The 20,543-nt window shown below is 38.7% G+C and overlaps 1 protein-coding gene across 1 annotated transcript in view; it reads left to right on the top strand.

Moving 5' to 3' along the window:
• Positions 1–5,153: 5,153 nt before the first annotated feature.
• LOC150089149 (required for meiotic nuclear division protein 1 homolog) overlaps positions 5,154–20,543 on the top strand; it is a 132,102-nt gene continuing 116,712 nt past the window's right edge. Inside the window, exons 1-2 of the mRNA XM_090390352.1 lie at positions 5,154–5,309; positions 17,951–18,198. Of these exons, the coding sequence (XP_090246478.1) occupies positions 5,177–5,309; positions 17,951–18,198 (381 nt within the window). The 5' untranslated portion in view covers positions 5,154–5,176. The remainder of the gene's footprint in view (positions 5,310–17,950; positions 18,199–20,543) is intronic.

Below are 20,543 nucleotides of genomic sequence, written 5' to 3'. Positions count from 1 at the left end.
TGTCAAATCCAGCACATTTTACATAAAAGATCAACCAACATTTTACGATTCAGAAATATTAAGAAAGCAATCTGGTACGTGCATCAATGAACTGATCCCATTAGTCTTTAAGAGGAATAGCTATTTTTTTTTTTTTTTTAATTCTCCACTTCAAAGGTATATTCTCTTTGAAGCACATTTGCTGATTTTCTCTCTGATTCTTTGATATATGCATTTAAAATAAACATTACAGTATATGACAACAACATTTTTTGTGGCTTTGTTTATTGTCATTTTTTTACCATTTAACAAGTAGTAGTAGTAGTGGTGGGAGCAAATGATGCAAGAAAGCAAACTTATATAGCATCAGCCAAAAATATACACTACACACTTCACCCATCCATACACTCGAAGAATTTGTCTAGTTCTTTCTTGAATTTATTCAAACCATCCTTTCCACAACAAAAGATGGAAGCCTGTTCCAACAATCAACCACCCTCTGGCTGAGGGCAAACTTCTGTAAATCTATCCTGCAACCAGCCTTCCTCAACTTAAATTTATGTCCCCTCATGTGCGTAGTCTCAGCAAGAGGAAGAATGCTATTCACATTCAGCGTATTCAATCCATTCAAGGCCTTAAACATCTCAATCAGATCACCCTATGGGTACCTAGTTTCCAGACACTGCAATTTGCAGAACCAAAGCCTTTCTAGGTAAGAGCACACTTTTATTCCCTTCGCGAATCTGGGTGCCCTTCTCTACGGCCGTTACAGCAGTTCTCTAACCTTCCTAAAGTGAGGCCTCCAGACCTGTATATAATACTCAAAATGTGGCCTAAATATGACCTTGCACAAAGAGATAATCACCTTATTCCTGCTAGCAAAGTTTCTGTATATCATTAACAAAATCCTATGAGCTTTTCTAGGAGGGCTGCTGCGCACCAAGAGAATTTCATATCTGACTGCACAATTACCCCACAAAAACAATAAATGCCCAGGTTTTGATCTCTTAGAGGTTGAGATTTATTAAAAAATTAGCAGAAATAGCACTAGACAAATTAATAGCACTATATAATAACTGTATGACAGAAGGTATATTCCCAAAAATATGGAAAAAAGAAGTGTTAAGATTAATTCTCAAAAACCCTGAAAAACTCCCTACTGATCCCAAATCATATAGACCAATAGCCCTACTCCCTGTACTGGGGAAAATATATGAAAGACTAATATATAGCAGATTAGCCCAATATTAGACAGAAGCAGGTTTACATTCCAACAATCAGTATGGTTTTAAGCAGGGCAACTCTACAGAGGATGCCATGCACCACCTACTGACAACAGTTAAAAACACAGGAGAAATATATGCTTGCAATCTCCATTGATTTTGCTGGGGCATTTGACTCACTCTGGTGGCCTAGTGTCCTTAGGAGACTCTGCCAGGCAAATGCCCCAGAAAACCTCTATAAGGTAATAAACAGCTACCTTACAGACAGAAGTGTCTCAATACGCACCAGGTTCCAGGAATTGACATGCCCTGTGAATAAAGGCTGCCCGCAGGGTTCGATCCTTGGTCCTTTCTTCTGGAACATTATTCTAGACGAATTTTTGGCCTTGGATCTGGGCCCCGTGGAAAGCCTGGCTTTTGCAGATGACATGAGTTTCCTTGTAAAAGGTAACACACGAGTGGTTGTAGAGCAAAGATCAAATGCTGCCCTCTTGCAGCTGCAGGAGTTGGCACAAATGCACATGCTCAAAATATCACCTGAAAAACCAAACAAATACTTCTAAAAGGCGATTTGGACATAAGAAGACGTCCACAAATCAAAATTAACACAACCATTATAAAAATGGTAACAGAACTAAAATATCTTGGAGTTGTCTTTGATTCAAAATTAACTTTTTACTCCCATTTGATCTACTTGGCAAAAAAAGTGAGAAATTATGCAGGTATGATTGCCAGGATCAGTCGAGCAGACTGGGGACGCAAAAGAAAGACCCTGGCAATCATATACCGTGCAGTGTTCCTATCTGTTATCACCTTTGGAGCTGCTGCGTGGTTCACCCGCTCGGCCTTAGAATCAATACAAAGGACAATACTACTCGCTATTACCAGAGCATGTCGTACAGTAAGCACACCTGCGCTACAGTTGCTGGCCGGAGCTCTCCCACTTTACCTGGAAGTAGCCAAAAGAGGCTTATATTATAGGTTTAAAAAGGGCATACCCACAGAATTTCTGGGGATAGCCCTTGATACAACCAACACCTTCAATGATGAAAAAAAAAAAAAAGAATAGCCACAAAGCTCCATGAGCTAGGGCAAACAAAGTGGGAGCAGGAAACCAGAAGTCTGGTTACCAAACGGTTTCTGCCACAGGTGTCAATGGTTAGCCCAAAGCCACCTAAGTGGTATGCCCCTGGACTGTTTACCACCTTTATATCGACAGGTCACGGCCCCCTAAAGGCGAAACTAACCTCCTTAGGATTGACTGGATGACCCAAATTGCACCTGTGGCGAGAGTGAAGACTCTGCACACATTCTATAACATCCACAGAACAGAGCTAATAGCACAGATTGGCCCCTTCCCAGGGGAGAAGAACACCTGTTCATCATAGAAGAGGAAAATTATAAAGCCTTTACATCTTTCACACAGAAAGTATTCGAAATGCACAGAACAATCCAAAGAATGGCAATTCAGTCTCCCAGCAATTAAACAATAATCAATAGTTAAAATTGCCCAAGTTTCCCACCAAGCCCATGGTGGTAAAAAGTCCATGGTGATGACTTAAAAACTGTCAGGATAGCAGTATTCTGTGCCCTGACAGAAAATTGACATGACAAAACTTCTCAGGACTACCCTGCCATGTGTAGCAACCTAGGACCCCACATCAAATAAGTAGCCATGTAGGGGAGGGAGATGTACAGGCAGCCAGGGAAGCAGATTAGCTGAAAAATATCAGTAAGCTGGTACCAAGGGGATGCAATGTAGAATAAAAGAAGAATGAATGAATGAGAATGAAAGACACTGAGTGAACTAGGAATTATGGTAAAAGGTAATAAATGGCAGTTTTGGTGAAAGAAAGAGTGACCTAGCATGAGGGAAAGAGAGAGTGAATGGGAATGAGTGGAAGAGCAAATGTAATTGGCTGAAAGAATACAAAGTTAAAAAAACTTACACTACTTTATATATACTAACAAATATTTACTAACCACATAAACATCACTGCATTCTCCCCTGGCCTGCAAAAAAAAACAAAAAAACTTGCGGCTAGGCCTGCACCACAACTGAAGAATAACAGTAAGTTGAGGTGCCCAGAGAGTGCAGTGCAGAAAGCAAGAGTCGAATAAATGAAATGAGAGCTAGAAGAATGAATGAAAGTGTAAGTGTGTGAGAAAAAAACACAAGCCATAAATGCTACAGTTAAGTACACACTAACCCTAGTTTTAATTAGTATTTAAATTTACATTACACATTATTGCATTCCCCCTGGTGTGTGAGAAAAAGATGAATGAGTATGACTGAAAAAAAAAAAAAAATATATATATATAAAACTTTTGAGAAAAAAAAAAGAATGCAAGTAGAGTGAGAATGCAGATTATGAATGAAGTAAAAGTGTCTCTCCCACCCCTTCTCCTGCTGCCAGCTGACATATCCACCCCCAGAGTGGGGTGGGCAGCTTGACCTTCTTACCGGATTCGACACTGCATGGACATGACAACCAACACCGACAAAGACATACTGTGACTTTGCTGCCGACACACCATTGGCAATCTGAACTGGGTACTCTAACCCGGTTCCCTTTAAAACCCCATCCCAAGGCAGGGGGAGGAAGGAGACAGGTCTCTGTCTCCCTCCCATACTTCGCCTGGTGGAACTCGTCTCCACTGACCTCTTTGGTGATGCCTATTCTATTGTCCCTTTTCTTCTATCTGTTTTCCCCCCTCTCTCGCTAAGCTAACCGAGTATACCCCTTAACAATGCCGCCAAATTCTAATCAAAGTCTGAATTCTACCGGTTTTGTGTAAATCTCTAAGACAACTAACACTATATCTTTTATCTAGCGTAAAACATGACAATTTTGCATGACTTGTTAGGCCTTTTAACACATCTGTCTAGCGTTCAACCCCAACCAGCGATTTCCTAACAGCAATCCCATAAAGCATTAATGTCAAACGTGTAATTTTTTTTTTTTTGGTCCTAGCCACTGAAATCCTGGGAAACAAGGGGGCAGGACCTGCCAGAGCAACTTGTTGTGATACTGGACACACTTGGCTAGCCTCCACATGGCGAGTTATGGACAACGTCGGTCCCCACTAGGGGCCTGGAGGCCAATAAGCCAGACAAACAATGGGCACAACACATCACACTGCACAGACATGGCCCACACACTTTCAAGTCTCTGGCTTGACAGTGTACTGTCCTCAATACAGTGAACACACGTGGAGATGGGAGAAATCCCAGGTGCCGTCTGACATGAACATACCTTATGCACAGTTACCCCCAGGTCTTTTTCATTTTACATTGCCCTGAGTGTAGTACCACACAGTTGATAAGTTACTCTGGGATTACTGCTACACATATTGGTAGTACCTTGCATTTGTCAATGTTAAACTTCAACTGCCATTTCTCAGCCCATTGACCCAATTTTCTTATTGTCCTTCAAATTGAACTGTTTTTTTACATTTTAATCAAAAGGTACAGTCTTTTAGTGATTATAAGTTTACAGATGTAATTAAGTTTGGTTGTTAGTGCTTAATATTGAAATATGCTTCTTGTAAACTGCCCAGTCAGTTAGGTGTATCACTCTGAAATACAGAAAATTTTATAATCTGTTACCTCTTAATCTCCAGTGGTGCCAGATTGTAAAGAGTTTACTGTATAATTATATTTATTGAAATGTGGATGGTAAATATTGATGTTTCTCAGTTTTATGAATATACCATGAAACCCATTTAAGATATCATTCTGCCTAAAAGTTAAGATTTTTTTGGTCATAATTATTTACAAAAAATTAAGTTCCACCCTTTATGAACACTTTTTATTACTTAAGAAGTTCAAATTGTTTGTTCAAAAACATTACAATGATCTCTTCTTCATTCTATTAAATGTAACGTTTTCTTCATTATTTAACTCATTTATTCTCTGTTAATTGAAAGTTATCTTTTAGGTACAGTGGCATAGTTGGTAACTGCAGCTGAAGATGGCAAAAAGAAATAGTATAAGTTGTGTTATTCACAGATTTATTTCTACATCCTTTGAAACTTCAGCTTCTATGAGAAGATTATTTATTTTTTGTCCTTCTGATAAATATGCTACAATAAGTCTTAATCAAGGTAAATTGAAAAAATCATAAAAGTTCTACAAATAATATATAAAACTATTAAAATTAAAGAAAATAATTTATTCAGAAATCAGTATTGTACAAAAATGTTGTAAATTTATTATTCTTTATAATTGAAGATTGTTAATTAATAACTCAAGTTGATGGTTAAGTTTTCTTTATTGTTGTACCCGTAAACAGAAAAAAAATTTAAATGCGCTAACTTCTCTGACTAGGAATGGACTAAGAAAATAATAGAATAGTACCCAAGAGAAACTAAAAGTAAATCTAGAAGACAAGAACACAGATGGACAGATCAGATACATGCCTTCGTGGGTAGTAAATGGATGGCCATTGCAAAAACAGAAGGAACTGAAAAGTTGGCAGAGAGTTGCCAACCTTTATCCTGCAACCGATTGAAAATTGCTGATGATGAAGAAGAATTCTTCTCTGAGCAATTAACAGTAATTCCTATTGAACAATAGTATAGTATAGTTATAGGAGTTTAGTAAATAAATTTGAGGTGTTGGTCAGAACATCGAAGGCAGATATTGTTATGTTATCAGAGACATGGTATCAAACAGATATAAGGAATACAGAATTGGAATTTTGGGAGTAAAATATGTACAGAAAGCATAGACAAGATAGGAAGGGAGGAGGGGTTATGCTATTAGTTAAGAAACACACAAAATCTAAGGAAGTACAACCATTTGACATTGGTGGACAGTGCAGTTGAGTCAGTCAGTTTGGTGTGACCCAAACTGATGTCAGTTTGGCATGAGTCACACCAAACTGACTCAACACTGCACTGGGAAAGCAAAATTGAGAGTAGGAGTGTGTTATAAGCCTAATGACTCTGACGAATATAATGAACAACTGTACAGAGAAATAGTGGGCCAGTAAATCAGATTGTCTTATAATGGGGGATTTTAATTTCCCAGATATTGACTGGAACTTGTAGGTTGGTCACTCACACACTAGCAAGGCTTTTATGGATTTATTGTATGATTTGTTTTCTACAGCAGCAGGTTCGGGAGGCAACCAGAGGGAGTAATACTTTTTATCTGATTATCAGTGGTGATTCTTCATGCATTAAGAATCAGCAGGTAAAGGAACCAGTGATCACAGTGTGCTGATCTGGGATTTACTCAAAGAGGTAACTATCATCAGGAGTAAAGGAAAGGGTTTTTGCTTTCGTAAATGTGACTACTGTGGTCTCATACAGTTTTAAATTGTACAAAGTGAGACCAACTAATGATGTTACCAACAGCAAATTATAAATGGGAAGCATTCAAAGAATTAATCTTTAAAACTACTAGGCTTTTCATACCAACTAAGAAATATTATTCAAGATTTAGGCCTAATGGATGGCAGATGAATGAATAAGACATGTGGCAGAAAATAAAAATGCATGGGATGCATATAAATTAGCAGGTGACACAGAAGCCTATGATAGATATAACCTGGTCTGTAATCAAGTCACAAAGGATGTTATGCAGGCAAAAGATGCAAAGAAAAACAGCAAAGAATTTTTTACTTATGTAAACTCTATTGATGGTTCAACTGTTGATGATCCTGCTCAGGTTGCCAACAAACGGAATGAGTATTTTGTGTCTACATTTACACATGAGGAGTTATTCAGGGAGAGGAATGCCTGAGGTGTATTAAATTGGGGCAGTGTGCTAAATGAATTTGTAATAATTGGGAGCAACAAAAGTGGAGGAGAAATTGTTAAAGATAAACATAAGAAAGGCACCTTGGGTGGATGGGATCTATCCAGTTATACTGAAGGAGGCAGCAAAGAAAGTAAGCAATCCGTTAGTCATAATTATGAGAGCTTCGTTGGACTCGGCGGGGGGGGTACCCATGGACTAGAGATATGCAAATGTTACCTCAATTCACAAAGGAGGATGAAAGGATGACACCGGTAATTACAGACCTGTTAGTTTAACTTCTGTTTCAGGGAAAATAATGGAGGCACTGGTTAAAGAAGCGCTGCCGGATCATCTAGACAAGACTTCAGTTATAGTTCGGACTCAGCATGGATTTGTTAAGGGGAAGTCTTGTCTGATCAATTTTGTTGGATATTACGATGTGGTCACAAAGGAACTGGGTGCAAAGAATAATTTTTATATCATATAGTTCGATCTTAGGAAGGATTTTGATACTTTTGCACATGAAAGACTGCTGCACAAATTGGAGCAGTGTGGCATTGGGGCAAATTGCTTCTATGGATAAAGGTATGGTTGAGTGGGAGAAGACAGAAGTGGTAATCAATGGACACTGCTCTTTGTGGACTAATGTTATTAGTGGACTCCCCCAGCATTCAGTGGTGGGTCCATTGTTATTTTCTGTATTTATTATGTTATGATACTGATGAAGGTATATCAGGCTTAATGTCTAAGTTTGTCGATGATACAAAGGTTGGCAAGGTTGTTAATGACACTAATGACAGTACACTACTGCAACAGTATCAAGAAAAGTTGAGCAGATGAGCTAAGAGGTGGCAACTAAAGTTTAACATTGACAAATGTAAAGTACTGCATATGGGTGGCAGTAACCCCAGAGTAACTTATCAACTTTGTGTTAATACACTTAGGATGGTAGAGAATGAAAGGGACCTTGGGGAAATTGTGCAGCCAGGATATGCAGTATGCCAGCAGTGCAGTTGGTCTGCAAGGGTAGCTGATGTTGTCTTGTCAATGATATACATGAATTTTTCTAGCAGGGATAAGGAGGTGATTATCCCCTTGTACAAGGCAATGGTCAGGCCACACCTTCACTACTGTCTGGAGGCCGCATTTTAGAAAGGATATAGAGCTGCTGGAATGACTACAGAGAATGGCAACAAGATTAGTGAATGGAACAAAGTGTTGCTCTTACAAAGAAATGCTTAAGTTTTGCAAATTACAATGTCTGGAGACTAGAGACATGCGAGGTGATCTGATTGAGTTGTATAAGCCCTTGAATGGTTTGAGCAAGCTGATGGGATTATCTCTCTTGCCCAGGTTATTCACCTGAGGGGACATAAATTCAAATTGAGGAAAGACAGTTCTAGAATTGATGTGCAGAAATTTGACTTTAGCCAGCTAGTGGTTAATTGCTGGAACAAACAATCTGTCATTGTAGAAGTTGACAGCTTAAATAAATTCAAAGCAGAACTAGACAAACATCTATAGCCAATGGATGGATGAAATGGGAATTGTTTTTTTTTTTTTTTTTTTGGCTGATGCTGTATAAGCTTGCTTTCTTGCATCATTTGCCTCTACTAATGCTAATGGTAATGTTAAAACACAGTTATCCAGCATGTATGGAGGAGTGGAAGTTGATAATTGCTGGTTGCATAAAAATGTTCTCATATTCAGGCCTAATATTCACAGTCACTATAATAATCTCGGAACAAAATTACTTGTGCATGTTTTATTTGTTTACTGTTTAACCATCAGCTCCTCTAGAAGTCACATGGTTGCTTTGAGTCCTTTATAATGTATATTGTGTCAGCTTATTATTTCAAGTAAGAAAAATCCGAATGAAAACTTCTGAATTCTCCATCACTAATTATAATTATCAGCGAGTTGCTAATATTGTTTTTGAATGGCAACTGATAATCCCCTGACCTTACTTTCCCATTCCATTAATTATTATTTTATAAAATGTTTGCTTCTTATTGTGTGCTCTAACAAAGTAATGACATTAAAAAAGCAGTGAAACAAGTTTTATGGTTTATTTGTTCATTTTGTTTAATTAATTATTGCAACATCATTTTCTGCTATTTTGCACAATAGTAGCATATTGTAGATGTGTGGTAATTTAGTTAAATTGAGAATTACAGTAAAATCTGGGAGAAGAAATCCACTCTCCCGGGGCTGAAAGGAGCAAAGATGGAAAACGGTTCATTTCCACCTTTAGAGCCATCGAGTTCAAGACAAGAAAATGACACCGAAAATGACTATTCTCAACCAAAGAGGTTGACAACCCCACAAGAGGAAATACCAGCATTCCTCATACTCCACTCTCTATCAGAGCTGCCTCTGAGTAAACTATCCCCATTCCTTGTCCAAAAATGCATCGAGTCTGCTGCTGCTGCTGCTGCTGTTGTTGTTATTTTGGTTTTTAGGAGCATTAGCAACTAAGGCCATATTGCTCCGGGGATATGCGGTGGCCATATCCCTGACCTTTCCGCATCCTCCGTATTTGGTGGTCACGGGCTCGAACCCCAGTCTAATCAAGAAGTGTGTGCTACGCACTGCTGCTCCTGCCCACCTGGCTACAGAGGCGCCGAGTCTGCTGCAGGTTCACCAAAAACAATAAAGCAGCTCCAGTCTGGGGATCTTCTGGTAGAGACCATGAAATCCCAGCATTCCAAAAAATTATTAAACATGACTACTTTTGGCAGACAACCAATAAAAGTTACTCCCCATGCCACCCTAAACTCCTCGAAGGGAGTAATCGCAGAATGGGACTTATTAACTGTATCAGAGGAGGAGTAGTTCAACAGCTACGTAAACATAAAGTCATACAAGCAAGGAGAATTATGACTCGGAAAGATGGTGTTCTTGTTCCCACTAGGAGCATAATTCTCACTTTCAGCTCTCCCATCCTGCCATCATCTGTTAAAGCAGGCTATCTCCATTGCTGTGTCCGTCCTTACATCCCAAACTCAGTCAGGTGCTACAAGTGCCAAAAATGCAGACACTCCCAAACTGCATGTCGAGGTGAGTCAGTATGTCCAATTTGTGGATCAGAGCACAATCAAACTGAATGCACTGCTACGACTTTCGTTTGCCCAAACTGTAAGGGTGATCACCCAGCTTTTTCCAAAAGTTGCGAACTTTGGAAGCAAGGAAAAAAAATCCAGAAATATAAAGTTGAGAATAAAGTGACATATTCAGAGGCGAGAAGGCAAATACTAAAAACAGATCCAAAACGTACATATCCGTCCCCAAATATGTCCATCGCTAATTGGGCACGCTCCGTGCCCAATGCCCCCAAACAGTGTCCTTCGCAACAAAAAACTAAACAAGCCTGTAAATACCCCAATTACCATTCCAGCTAATGTAAACCCAACAGCAAAACAAAAAGTGACAGAAACCATGGTACTGAAACCACCAAATTCAACCAGAATTTGGTGGTTTCAACCAGATATTGACCAGTACAATGACTCAGAAGATGCCATATTAGAACTTCATGCTACTGATGAGATGGGACGTGTTACGTTATCTCATCAGTCCAAAGAAAGACAAAGGAAAATCGGATCGATGCAAACAAGTCACAACTAAAGAGCAGTCAGAAACAAAAACAACCAACAAAACTGCTTAATGGAAAGAATTCTTCAATGGAATTGTAGAGGGTTTTGCAGTATAAAATATGATATATGTGATCTCATCCACCGTTATGATCTAGCAGGCATATCCCTACAGGAAACTTATTTAAATTCACAAGTGTGTCCTACTATAAAAGATTACTCTATCTTTAGAAGAGATAGAAATATCGACTCGCCAGCCCGTGGAAGAGTGGCAGTTCTTATAAGAAACAATGTACCATCCAAACATATTGCTCTTCAGACTCCTTTTGAAGTAGTGACAGTGTGCATTGAAATTGGCATCACTCTTACAATAGCATCTATATATATTCCTCCTAATTTCTCATTTTCTTCAGATGACCTATAAAATCTAATAGAACAGCTACCGTCTCCTTTCTGCTTACTTGGAGACTTTAATGCTCATCATCCGATGTGGGGATCTCCAACAATTGACAAGAGAGGCAAGTTAATAGAATCCCTTCTGGACTCTTATCAACTTACCCTTCTGAACACTGGTGAACCCACCTATATTCATTTTTCGATAGGATCCATGAGTGCAATAGACCTGTCAATCTGTTCTCCCTCTGTATATAGTATTATGGAGTAGTCTGTTCTTGAAAATCCACTAAACAGTGATCACCGTCCGATTCTCTGCAAGCTGCAAACACGGGTAAACTCTCCTTCACTACGTCACTCCACTTGGAAATTTCGTAGGGCACACTGGTATGAATATGCATCTCATGTGCAGTTAGACATAAAATAATCCAACCCAAACCATAGACAATGTCACAGAACATGTAACTGATCAAATATTACAAGCTGCTACCTCTGCAATACCAAAATCTTTCCCAGGGAAACGGAAACATAGTAATTACTGGTGAAATCAAGATTGCACACACGCCAAACAGTACAAAAATAGAGCTTGGAATTTATTTCGTAAATTTCCCACAACTACCAATCTAATTAACTTCAAAAGACTGAAAGCCAAGTTCCGCCAAATAAGACGAAAAGCAAAGAAAGATGCCTGGATTAGCTTTTCCTTGAGCATAAACAACGATACAGACAGCAGAATTATCTGGAGGAAAATACAAACGCTTAATGGCAAATACGTTCAGTCCCCAGCTACAATACTAAACTGGGAAGGGAAAGAGTTGTCATCCCCGGGAGAAATAGCAGATGCCTTAGCGGAATCATTCGCCAGTATATCTGCAATAGCCTCCTACAAACCAACCTTTCAGCGAATTAAAAAAACTGCAAAGCAGCATAAGATTAATTTTTCCACGGGAGTTTCACATCCATATAACCAGCCATTCACATTAACAGAATTTTTTGGAGTGCTCAATAAAACACCAAATAGCTTTGCTGGTCCAGATGGGATCTACTATATAATGTTAAAACAACTGAACAACAGAGCAAAAAGATCATTGTTAAACTATTACAATCGATTATATTCTTAGAAAATGCTTACCCATTCTCCTGGTGTCACTCAATAGTTCTAGCCTTCCCAAAACCCGGAAAAGATTGTACCTTTCCACATAACTATAGGCCAGTTTCACTGACCAATTGTTTAGGTAAAGTCCTGGAAAAAATGGTTCACATGCGGTTAATGTGGTTCCTGGAAACTAGCAACTTGCTAAATAGTAATCAGTACGGGTTTCGAAAAAACCATTCCACCTTAGACGTAATGATAAAAGCAGAGGCAAATATACTTAATGCCTTCATAAGGGGACAGCATCTGGTCATGATTAATCTAGATATTGAGAAAGCCTTCAATACCACCTGGCGATATGGTGTTCTTCAAGATCTTCATTCTTTCGGCTTGAGAGGTCATCTACCCCAATTTATACAAAGCTTCCTATGCCATAGAACTTTTCAGGTCAGATACATGAATATTTTATCCAAATCATTTGAACAAGAGGAAGGTATACCACAGGGTTCCATTCTCAGTCCAACATTATTTGCAATAAGAATCACCAACATGACAGGGGATGTACCAAATACAGTACAATCGTACATGTTTGCCGATGACCTCATTATCTCTACTCAATCCCAGACTATGAACACCATCGAAAGACAACTTCAAATTGCTATAGCTAGAATAGAATTATGGGCATTGCGGAATGGTTATTCCCTAGCAGAAAAGAAGTCTACTGCTATTCGTTTCTGTAAAAAATGGAAACTACATCCAGATCCAGAAATATTTTTAAAAAACAGCCTGATTCCTGTCACTAACAATTTCCGTCTGTTGGGGTTACATTTAGATAATAAACTTAATATTGCTTCCCATATGGCGTACCTCCAAAATACTTGTCTTAAAAAACTGAATATCCTAAGAGCTGTCTCTGCGATGTCCTGGGGTGCTGACAGAAGCGCTCTCCTACATCTCTATAGAGCTTTAATAAGATCGCGCTTGGATTATGGAGCACCTGTCTACAACTCCGCTAGGAAAAGTTCTCTATTACGTCTGAACACCATCCAGCATAGTGCCCTTAGGATAGTTAGCACTAGCATTAGTAGAGGGATATGATGCAAGAAAGCAAGCTTATGCAGCATCAGCCAAAAAAAAAAAAAAAAAAAAAAAAACCACTTCCACTTCACCCCTCCATTCGTTTGAAATACCTGTCCAGCTGAGACTTAAATTTCTTTAGGCTATCCACTTCCACAACAAGGGATGGAAATCTGTTCCACCAACCAACTACCCGCTGGCTAAAGGCAAATTTCCGCACATCTATCCTACATCTGTCTTTCCTCAATTTGAATTTATGCCCTCTCAGGTGATTATTCTGAGCAAGAGGCAGGATCCCATCAGCATTGAGCATGCTTAAACCATTCAAGGCTTTATACACCTCTATCAGAATACCTCTCCGGTGCCTAGTCTCCAGACACTGTAATTTGCAAAACTTATGCCTTTCTTCATAAGAGCAACCCTTTGTTCCATTCACTAATCTTGTTGTCCTTCTCTGTACTCGTTCCAGCAGCTCTACATCCTTCTTGAAATGAGGCCTCCAGACCTGTATACAGTACTCAAGGTGTGGCCTGACCATTGCCTTATACAAGGGAATAATCACCTCCTTATCCCTGCTAGAAAAATTCCTGTATATCATTGATAAGACACCATGAGCTACCATAGCAGATATGAAGTTCTTTGAGCAGTGCAGCCCGCTGCACTGCTCAAAGAACTTCATATCTGCCTGCACAATAACCCCCAGGTCCTTTTCATTCTCTACCACTGTCAGTGTAGTACAACAGAGTTGATACGTTGCCCTGGGGTTGCTGTTTCCCATATGTAGTACTTTACATTTGTCAATGTTAAACTTTATTTGCCACCTCTCAGCCCATCTGCTCAACCTTTCCAGATCCTGTTGCAGCAGCATAGCATTAGTAGTCCTTAACAACCCTGCCAACCTTTGTATCGTCTGCAAACTTGGACATTAAGCTTGATATACCATCATCAATATTATTTATAAATACAGAAAACAATAATGGGCCCAACACTGAGCCCTGAGGGACTCCACTAATAACATTAGTCCACGATGAGCAGTGTCCATTGATTACCACTCTCTGTCTTATCCTCCTCAACCACCCCTTTATCCATAGCAGCAGTTTACCTCCAATGCCACACTGCTCCAATTTGTGCAGCAGTCTTCCATGTGCAACAGTATCAAAAGCCTTTCTAAGATCCAAGTATATAATATCAAAGTTATTCCCTGCATCCAGTTCTTTTGTGACTGCATCATAGTATCCAATCAAATTGGTCAGGCAAGACTTCCCCTTAACAAAACCATACTGTGTCCAAGCTATAACTGAAGTCTTGTCTAGATGATCCTGTAGTGCTTCATTAACCAGTGCCTCCATTAATTTTCCTGGAACAGAAGTTAAACTCACAGGTCTATAATTACTTGTGTCAGCCTTTGATCCTCCTTTGTGAATTGGGGTTACATTTGCACTTCTCCACTCTGTGGGTACTTCCCCTGAGTCCAAGGAAGCTCTCATAATTATGGCTAAGGGTTTGCTTACTTCCTTTGCTACCTCCTTTAATATAACTGGATAAATCCCATCCACCCCAGGTGCCTTTCTTGTGTTTATCTTCAACAATTTCTCCTCAACTTTACTCTCAGTTATTACAAGATTATCTCGATTACTGCCAGAGTTGAATACACCCCTGGCATTCCCCTCGCTGAATAACTCCTCATGTGTGAATGTCAATGCAAAATATTCATTTAGTTTGTTAGCTGCTTGAGCAGGATCATCAACAGTTGAACCATCGATATCAAGTGGACCAATCTGATTCATCCCCTTCCTTCTAGAGTTTACATAAGTAAAGAACTCTTTGCTGTTTTTCTTTGCATCCCTTGCCATTTCTCGTAATCTGCCTTCGCCTGCCTAACCTCCTTTGTAACTTGGTTACAGATCAACTTTAAATTTATCAAATTTATCGTCTGAGAAAGGGTAAAGATGCCACCAATTTTACTTAACTTTTAAAACCTTCAATCACATATCCTTGCAAGTACCTAGTTTTCAGATTCTGCAATTTAAAGAACCAAACTAAGGATACACTTAGCTAAAAATAGCTAAATGTATCCTTTTTGTATTCTAATTAATCTTGTTGTTTTTCTCTGCACCTGTTCCAACAAATCCTTCCTAAAATCATCTTTCATATAGAGTAATCACTTCCTTGTTTCTACTGTCAAAATTCCTTCTTGTTTGCTCAGTCTGATAACCGTTTGCTATCAGTTTAAGTTACTGTGCATTCCCACTCAAAGTGTCACGAAAACTAACTTTGGTGTGCTGCTTTAGCAAGTCACAAACCCAAGAACTAAATTTTTGATTCTCTGGCAGTGAACTGGATAACCCATTTTCTAAAAAAATGAACAGAAAACGAGTGTTGACTGAAAATAGATTGCAACACATAGTTTACAAATAATCCAGTACAAGTTAAATCATGTCTGGGATTGCTTGCAAATATATCTGACCTCTTAGGGGATAAATAAGTTTAATCTAGCTACTCCAGCTGATCCATTATAAATATTCAGATGAATTATTGCATTATTAAAATACAAACTGTTTTTGTATTTCAGTAAAGACTTTTTAATGAAAAATATTTGTCTTGTTTCACTATTCATTTACCAGTTTAAGCTTCTGTAAATGAGATTGACACAAAGTCAGAATCATTTCTGGAAGCACAGTGAAATGTCAGCATAAATGTACAAATTGGAGCATGTGGCATTAAGGGCAAGTTGCTGCTATAGATAAAGAAACAGTTGAATGGGAGAAGATAGAGAGTGGTAATCAATGGACATTGCTCTTCATGGACTAATGTCATTAGTGGAGTTCCCCAGGGTTTGGTGTTGGGCCCATTGTTGTTTTCCATATTTATCAATAGTAATAATAATCATGGCATGTGATGCAAGAAAGCAAGCGTATGAGCTTATGTAGCATCAGCCAAAAAAAAAAAAAAAAAAAAAATTCACACAACCATTCCCACTAAATGTTTATCCAGTTCCTCCTTAAATTTATTTAACCTATCAACTTCCACGACAGATGGAAATTTGTTCGAACAATTAACCACCCACTGGCTAAAGGCAAATTTCCGCACATCTATTCTACAGCTGTCTTTCCTCAATTTGAATTTGTGTCCCCTTAGGTTCGTAATCTGAACAAGTGGAAGAATCCCATTAGAATTCAGCGTGCTCAACCCATTCAAGGCCTTATACATCTTATACAATGATACTGATGAAGGCATATCAGGCTTAATGATCAAGTTTGCAGATGATACAGAGGTTGGCAGGATAGTTAATGGCAGTATGCTACTGCAACAGAATCTAGAAAAGTTAGGCAGATGGGCCTCAGAAATGGCAACTGAAGTTTAACACTGATAAATGCAAAGTACTGCATATTGGTAGCAGTGCCCCACAGTAATGTACCAACTGTGTGGTACTACACTCTGGGTAGTGGAAAATGAAAAACACCTGAAGGTAATTGGACAATCAGTTATGAATTTATCTGAGCAATGCAGACAGCCTGCCAGGACAGCTCATGGGGTTTTGTGAATAATATACAGGAATTTTGCTAGCAGGGATAAGTAGGTGATTATCCCATTGTGTAAGGATGGTCAGGCCACCTCTTGAGTATCGCACACAGGTCTGTAGGGCTCATTTTAGGAAGTATGTGGAGCTTCTGGAACAAGTACAGAGAAGGGCAACGAGATTGGTGAGGAAACAAAGAAGTGCGAGTACCAAGAAAGTTTTACAAATTGCAGTGTCTGGAGATTAGACACCTGCGAGGCGATCTGATTTAGGTGTTTGAGGATTTGAATGGATCGAGCAAGCTCAGTGCCAATGGGATTCTTCGTCTTGCTGAGACCACATGCATACGGGCGCACAAATTCAAATTGTAGAAAGACGGTTGCAGAATACATCTGTTGAAGTTTGCCTTTAGCCAGTGGGTGGTTGATTGCTAGAACAAACTTTCATCTCTTGTTGTGGAAGTTGACAGCTTAAATAAATTCTAGGAAGAACTAGACAAACTCTTGAAAGTAATAAATAGGTGAAATGGGAGGTGTGTAGGATTTTTTTTTTTTTTGCTGATGCTGTATAGTCTTGCTTTCTTGGATCATTTGTTACTGCTAATAACGAATTCATGCAGGTTAACACTTTTTTTTTACAGTGAAACACAGTAAAAAAAAAAAATTAAAAACAATAAACAATGCTACAAATTAATTATAACAAAACTTACTTATTAAATGCAGTGTTATCTTTACTCATTGTCTTTTACTCTGACTCCACCAAACTATTAGGTGCAGTAAAATACAGTATTCCAACATTTTTTTTTTTTTTTTTTTTTTTTTTACTTCATAGTGCAGCACTTTTTCATAACATTCTAGTAACTTCAGCAACTGTATATATTTATTTTGTGTTTAATAGATGGTCTGAGTTAACAGACTTACCCACTTGTAGCTTGTTAAAGCAATATTTTACTGTAATTATTTTCAGTGTTTTAGTAATTGTTAACAGTGGAATCAACAGAATACAGTATTCATTTCTTTGTACTAGTAATAAGAACACTTCAACCTGCATTAAAAGTCGCTTCTTCTTCTCCCCATTGCTTCTTTCCTCTACACCTTAAGTGTTAATATTTATTTCTGAATACCCAACCACTTCTACCATTGATTAATGGGTATGTAATTAACATTAATGGTTAATGAGTAATTAACCAAGAGATAGTTTCTGAAAGCATGGAAAATATTCTGATAGTTATTTGTGCTTCTTGAATTCTGTATAAATATTTTACCACTCTGTATGGTGAATTTAATATGTTTCATAGTATATAAAAGTTATTTTTTTACTCCCTAGTGCAGCATTATTCGACTTTATCTTGGTTTCGGACAAATCAACTTTCAACATACACACAAAGCAACAAGATCTTACAAAATAGTGATAGTGTACATAGATCAATATCCAAAGTACCTTATTTAATATTTGCACGGAGATTGTCAAACAGTACTACTTCAGTTGCTGGTATACAACAAAATATCTCAGCTCTGCAAACAAAAAAGAGGCCAGCTCGTAAAAAAGCCACTATAGTAGAAGAACCAGACAGAGTAAGTAAATCAATTAAAATGTATTACTTGAATATATTCATTAAACAGAAGATGAAAATTTAATGCTGTATATAGAAAGAGTTTAGATGCACTATTGTTAAAACTAAAAATAACTTACTGTCTCTTTGCTACGTGATTCTTTTGGAAGAGGAATGAATATATGTTCTTGTTATACTCCAGCACGACCACCTGGTCAGTGGAGTTTTCAGTCATCAATACAAAAGTTAAACACATTTAGCAGTCACAGGCTTGAACCCCAGTCCACTCAAGGAGAGCGCATGCTACTGCACTCGCACCTGACCACTCAGCTAAATCAGTATGACTGATAATTATAAATTGGGACAAAGGGTATTCTTTTTACACTTATTTTTATGAATCATAGGCAGCTGAGACAGTAGTGTTGTGAGCACCCACACATCTCTGTTATCAGTGTAAAAGGTTAGGTTATGTTTGGTTAGTGTATAAGCTAATCTCTGTACGTTTTTCTTTCTTGCATCATGTTACTAATACTAAAAACTCATCTATAACTGTTATTGCAGACTCCTGAAAATCTGAGGAAACAACTGCCAGAAAAATTTAACTATGTTCTTTCTGATTTGTTTAAAGACTATCATACAGTCTGCAATAAAGACAGCTCCCTCCTGCATATCTTCTCTCCAAACTGTAACTTTGTGAGAGAGGCATCATTCTCTTAGTATTTTATCCCTCCTGTTAAATTTTTGTTATTTTTCTGGTCAGTTCTTTCTCTTCCTGTCTCAAGACATTCTTTACTGAAATACCTCCATCAGTATCATTAATAAATATATTGAGGAACATAACATTTAACCCTGTAGTGTCACACTAAAAACAGTCGGTGAAGAACATTGGCCAATTACAGTGTCTCAAAAATACATGGCATAGCTTCAGGAATGAGTTCCTCATATGTAGACAATAAAAATATTTTATATCAACATAGTTCCGGAAATGCTTGGTTTCCGAGTTATTAACCGGAATGTCTTATCTCCTGCAGGTGATTTCCTTCATCACAAGGTACTGACAGAATCAGGTGGTTTTCCATTCTGACCATGTACTCAAATCAGGAGCAAGTGGATATGCACTTTATGTACGGTTTGGTGGACGGCAATGCTTCACCACCAAATACGGAGGATGCGGAAAGGTCAGGGAATGACCACCGCATATCCCGGAGCAATATGGCCTTAGTTGCTAATGCTCCTAAAAAAAAAAAAAAAAAAAACGGCAATGCTCTGGAGGCTCATCGTTTCTACCACGAAAGGTTCCCAGAAAGGAGATGTTCAGACAGGAAAACGTTCTGGTGGCTCATCGTTTCTACCACGAAAGGTTCCCAGAAAGAAGATGTTCAGACAGGAAAACGTTTGAAGGTATCCATCACCGCCTTTGTGAACATGGGACCTTTACACCTCGTGCTGCTGACAGAGGACGACCAAGATCTATGACTCCCGAAGTAGAGGAGGAGATTTTCGATGTTGTTGAAGATAAACACAAGAAAGGCACCTGGGGTGGATGGGATCTATCCAATTATATTTTAAACAAGGCAGCAAAGGAAGTAAGCAAACCCATAGCCATAATTATGAGAGCTTCCTTGGACTCAGGGGAGGTACCCACAGACTGGAGATGTGCAAATGTGACCCCAATTCACAAAGGAGGATCAAAGGCTGACACAAGTAATTATAGACCTGTGAGTTTAACTTCTGTTCCAGGAAAATTAATGGAGGCACTGGTTAAAGAAGCACTGCGGGATCATCTAGACAAGGCTTCAGTTATAGCTCGGACACAGCATGGTTTTGTTAAGGGGAAGTCTTGCCTAACCAATTTGATTGGATACTATGATGCAGTCACAAAAGAACTGGTGGCAGGGAATAACTTTGATATTATATACTTGGATCTTAGAAAGGCTTTTGATACTGTTGCACATGGAAGACTGCTGCACAAATTGGAGCAGTGTGTCATTGGAGGCAAATTGCTGCTATGGATAAAGGGGTGGTTGAGGGGGAGAAGACAGAGAGTGGTAATCAATGGACACTGCTCATCGTGGACTAATGTTATTAGTGGAGTCCCTCAGGGCTCAGTGTTGGGCCCATTATTGTTTTCTGTATTTATAAATAATATTGATGATGGTATATCAAGCTTAATGTCCAAGTTTGCAGACGATACAAAGGTAGGCAGGGTTGTTAAGGACTACTAATGCTATGCTGCTGCAACAGGATCTGGAAAGGTTGAGCAGATGGGCTGAGAGGTGGCAAATGAAGTTTAACATTGACAAATGTAAAGTACTACATATGGGAAACAGCAACCCCAGAGCAATGTATCAACTCTGTGGTACTACA

Source organism: Mastigoproctus giganteus, chromosome 2, assembly GCF_048544385.1.
Source record: "Mastigoproctus giganteus isolate SK-2022 chromosome 2, ASM4854438v1, whole genome shotgun sequence".
NCBI classification, from domain to species: Eukaryota; Metazoa; Arthropoda; class Arachnida; order Uropygi; family Thelyphonidae; genus Mastigoproctus; species Mastigoproctus giganteus.
Note: the sequence above shows the minus strand (reverse complement) of the source record. Positions and strands in the feature narration are given on the sequence as shown.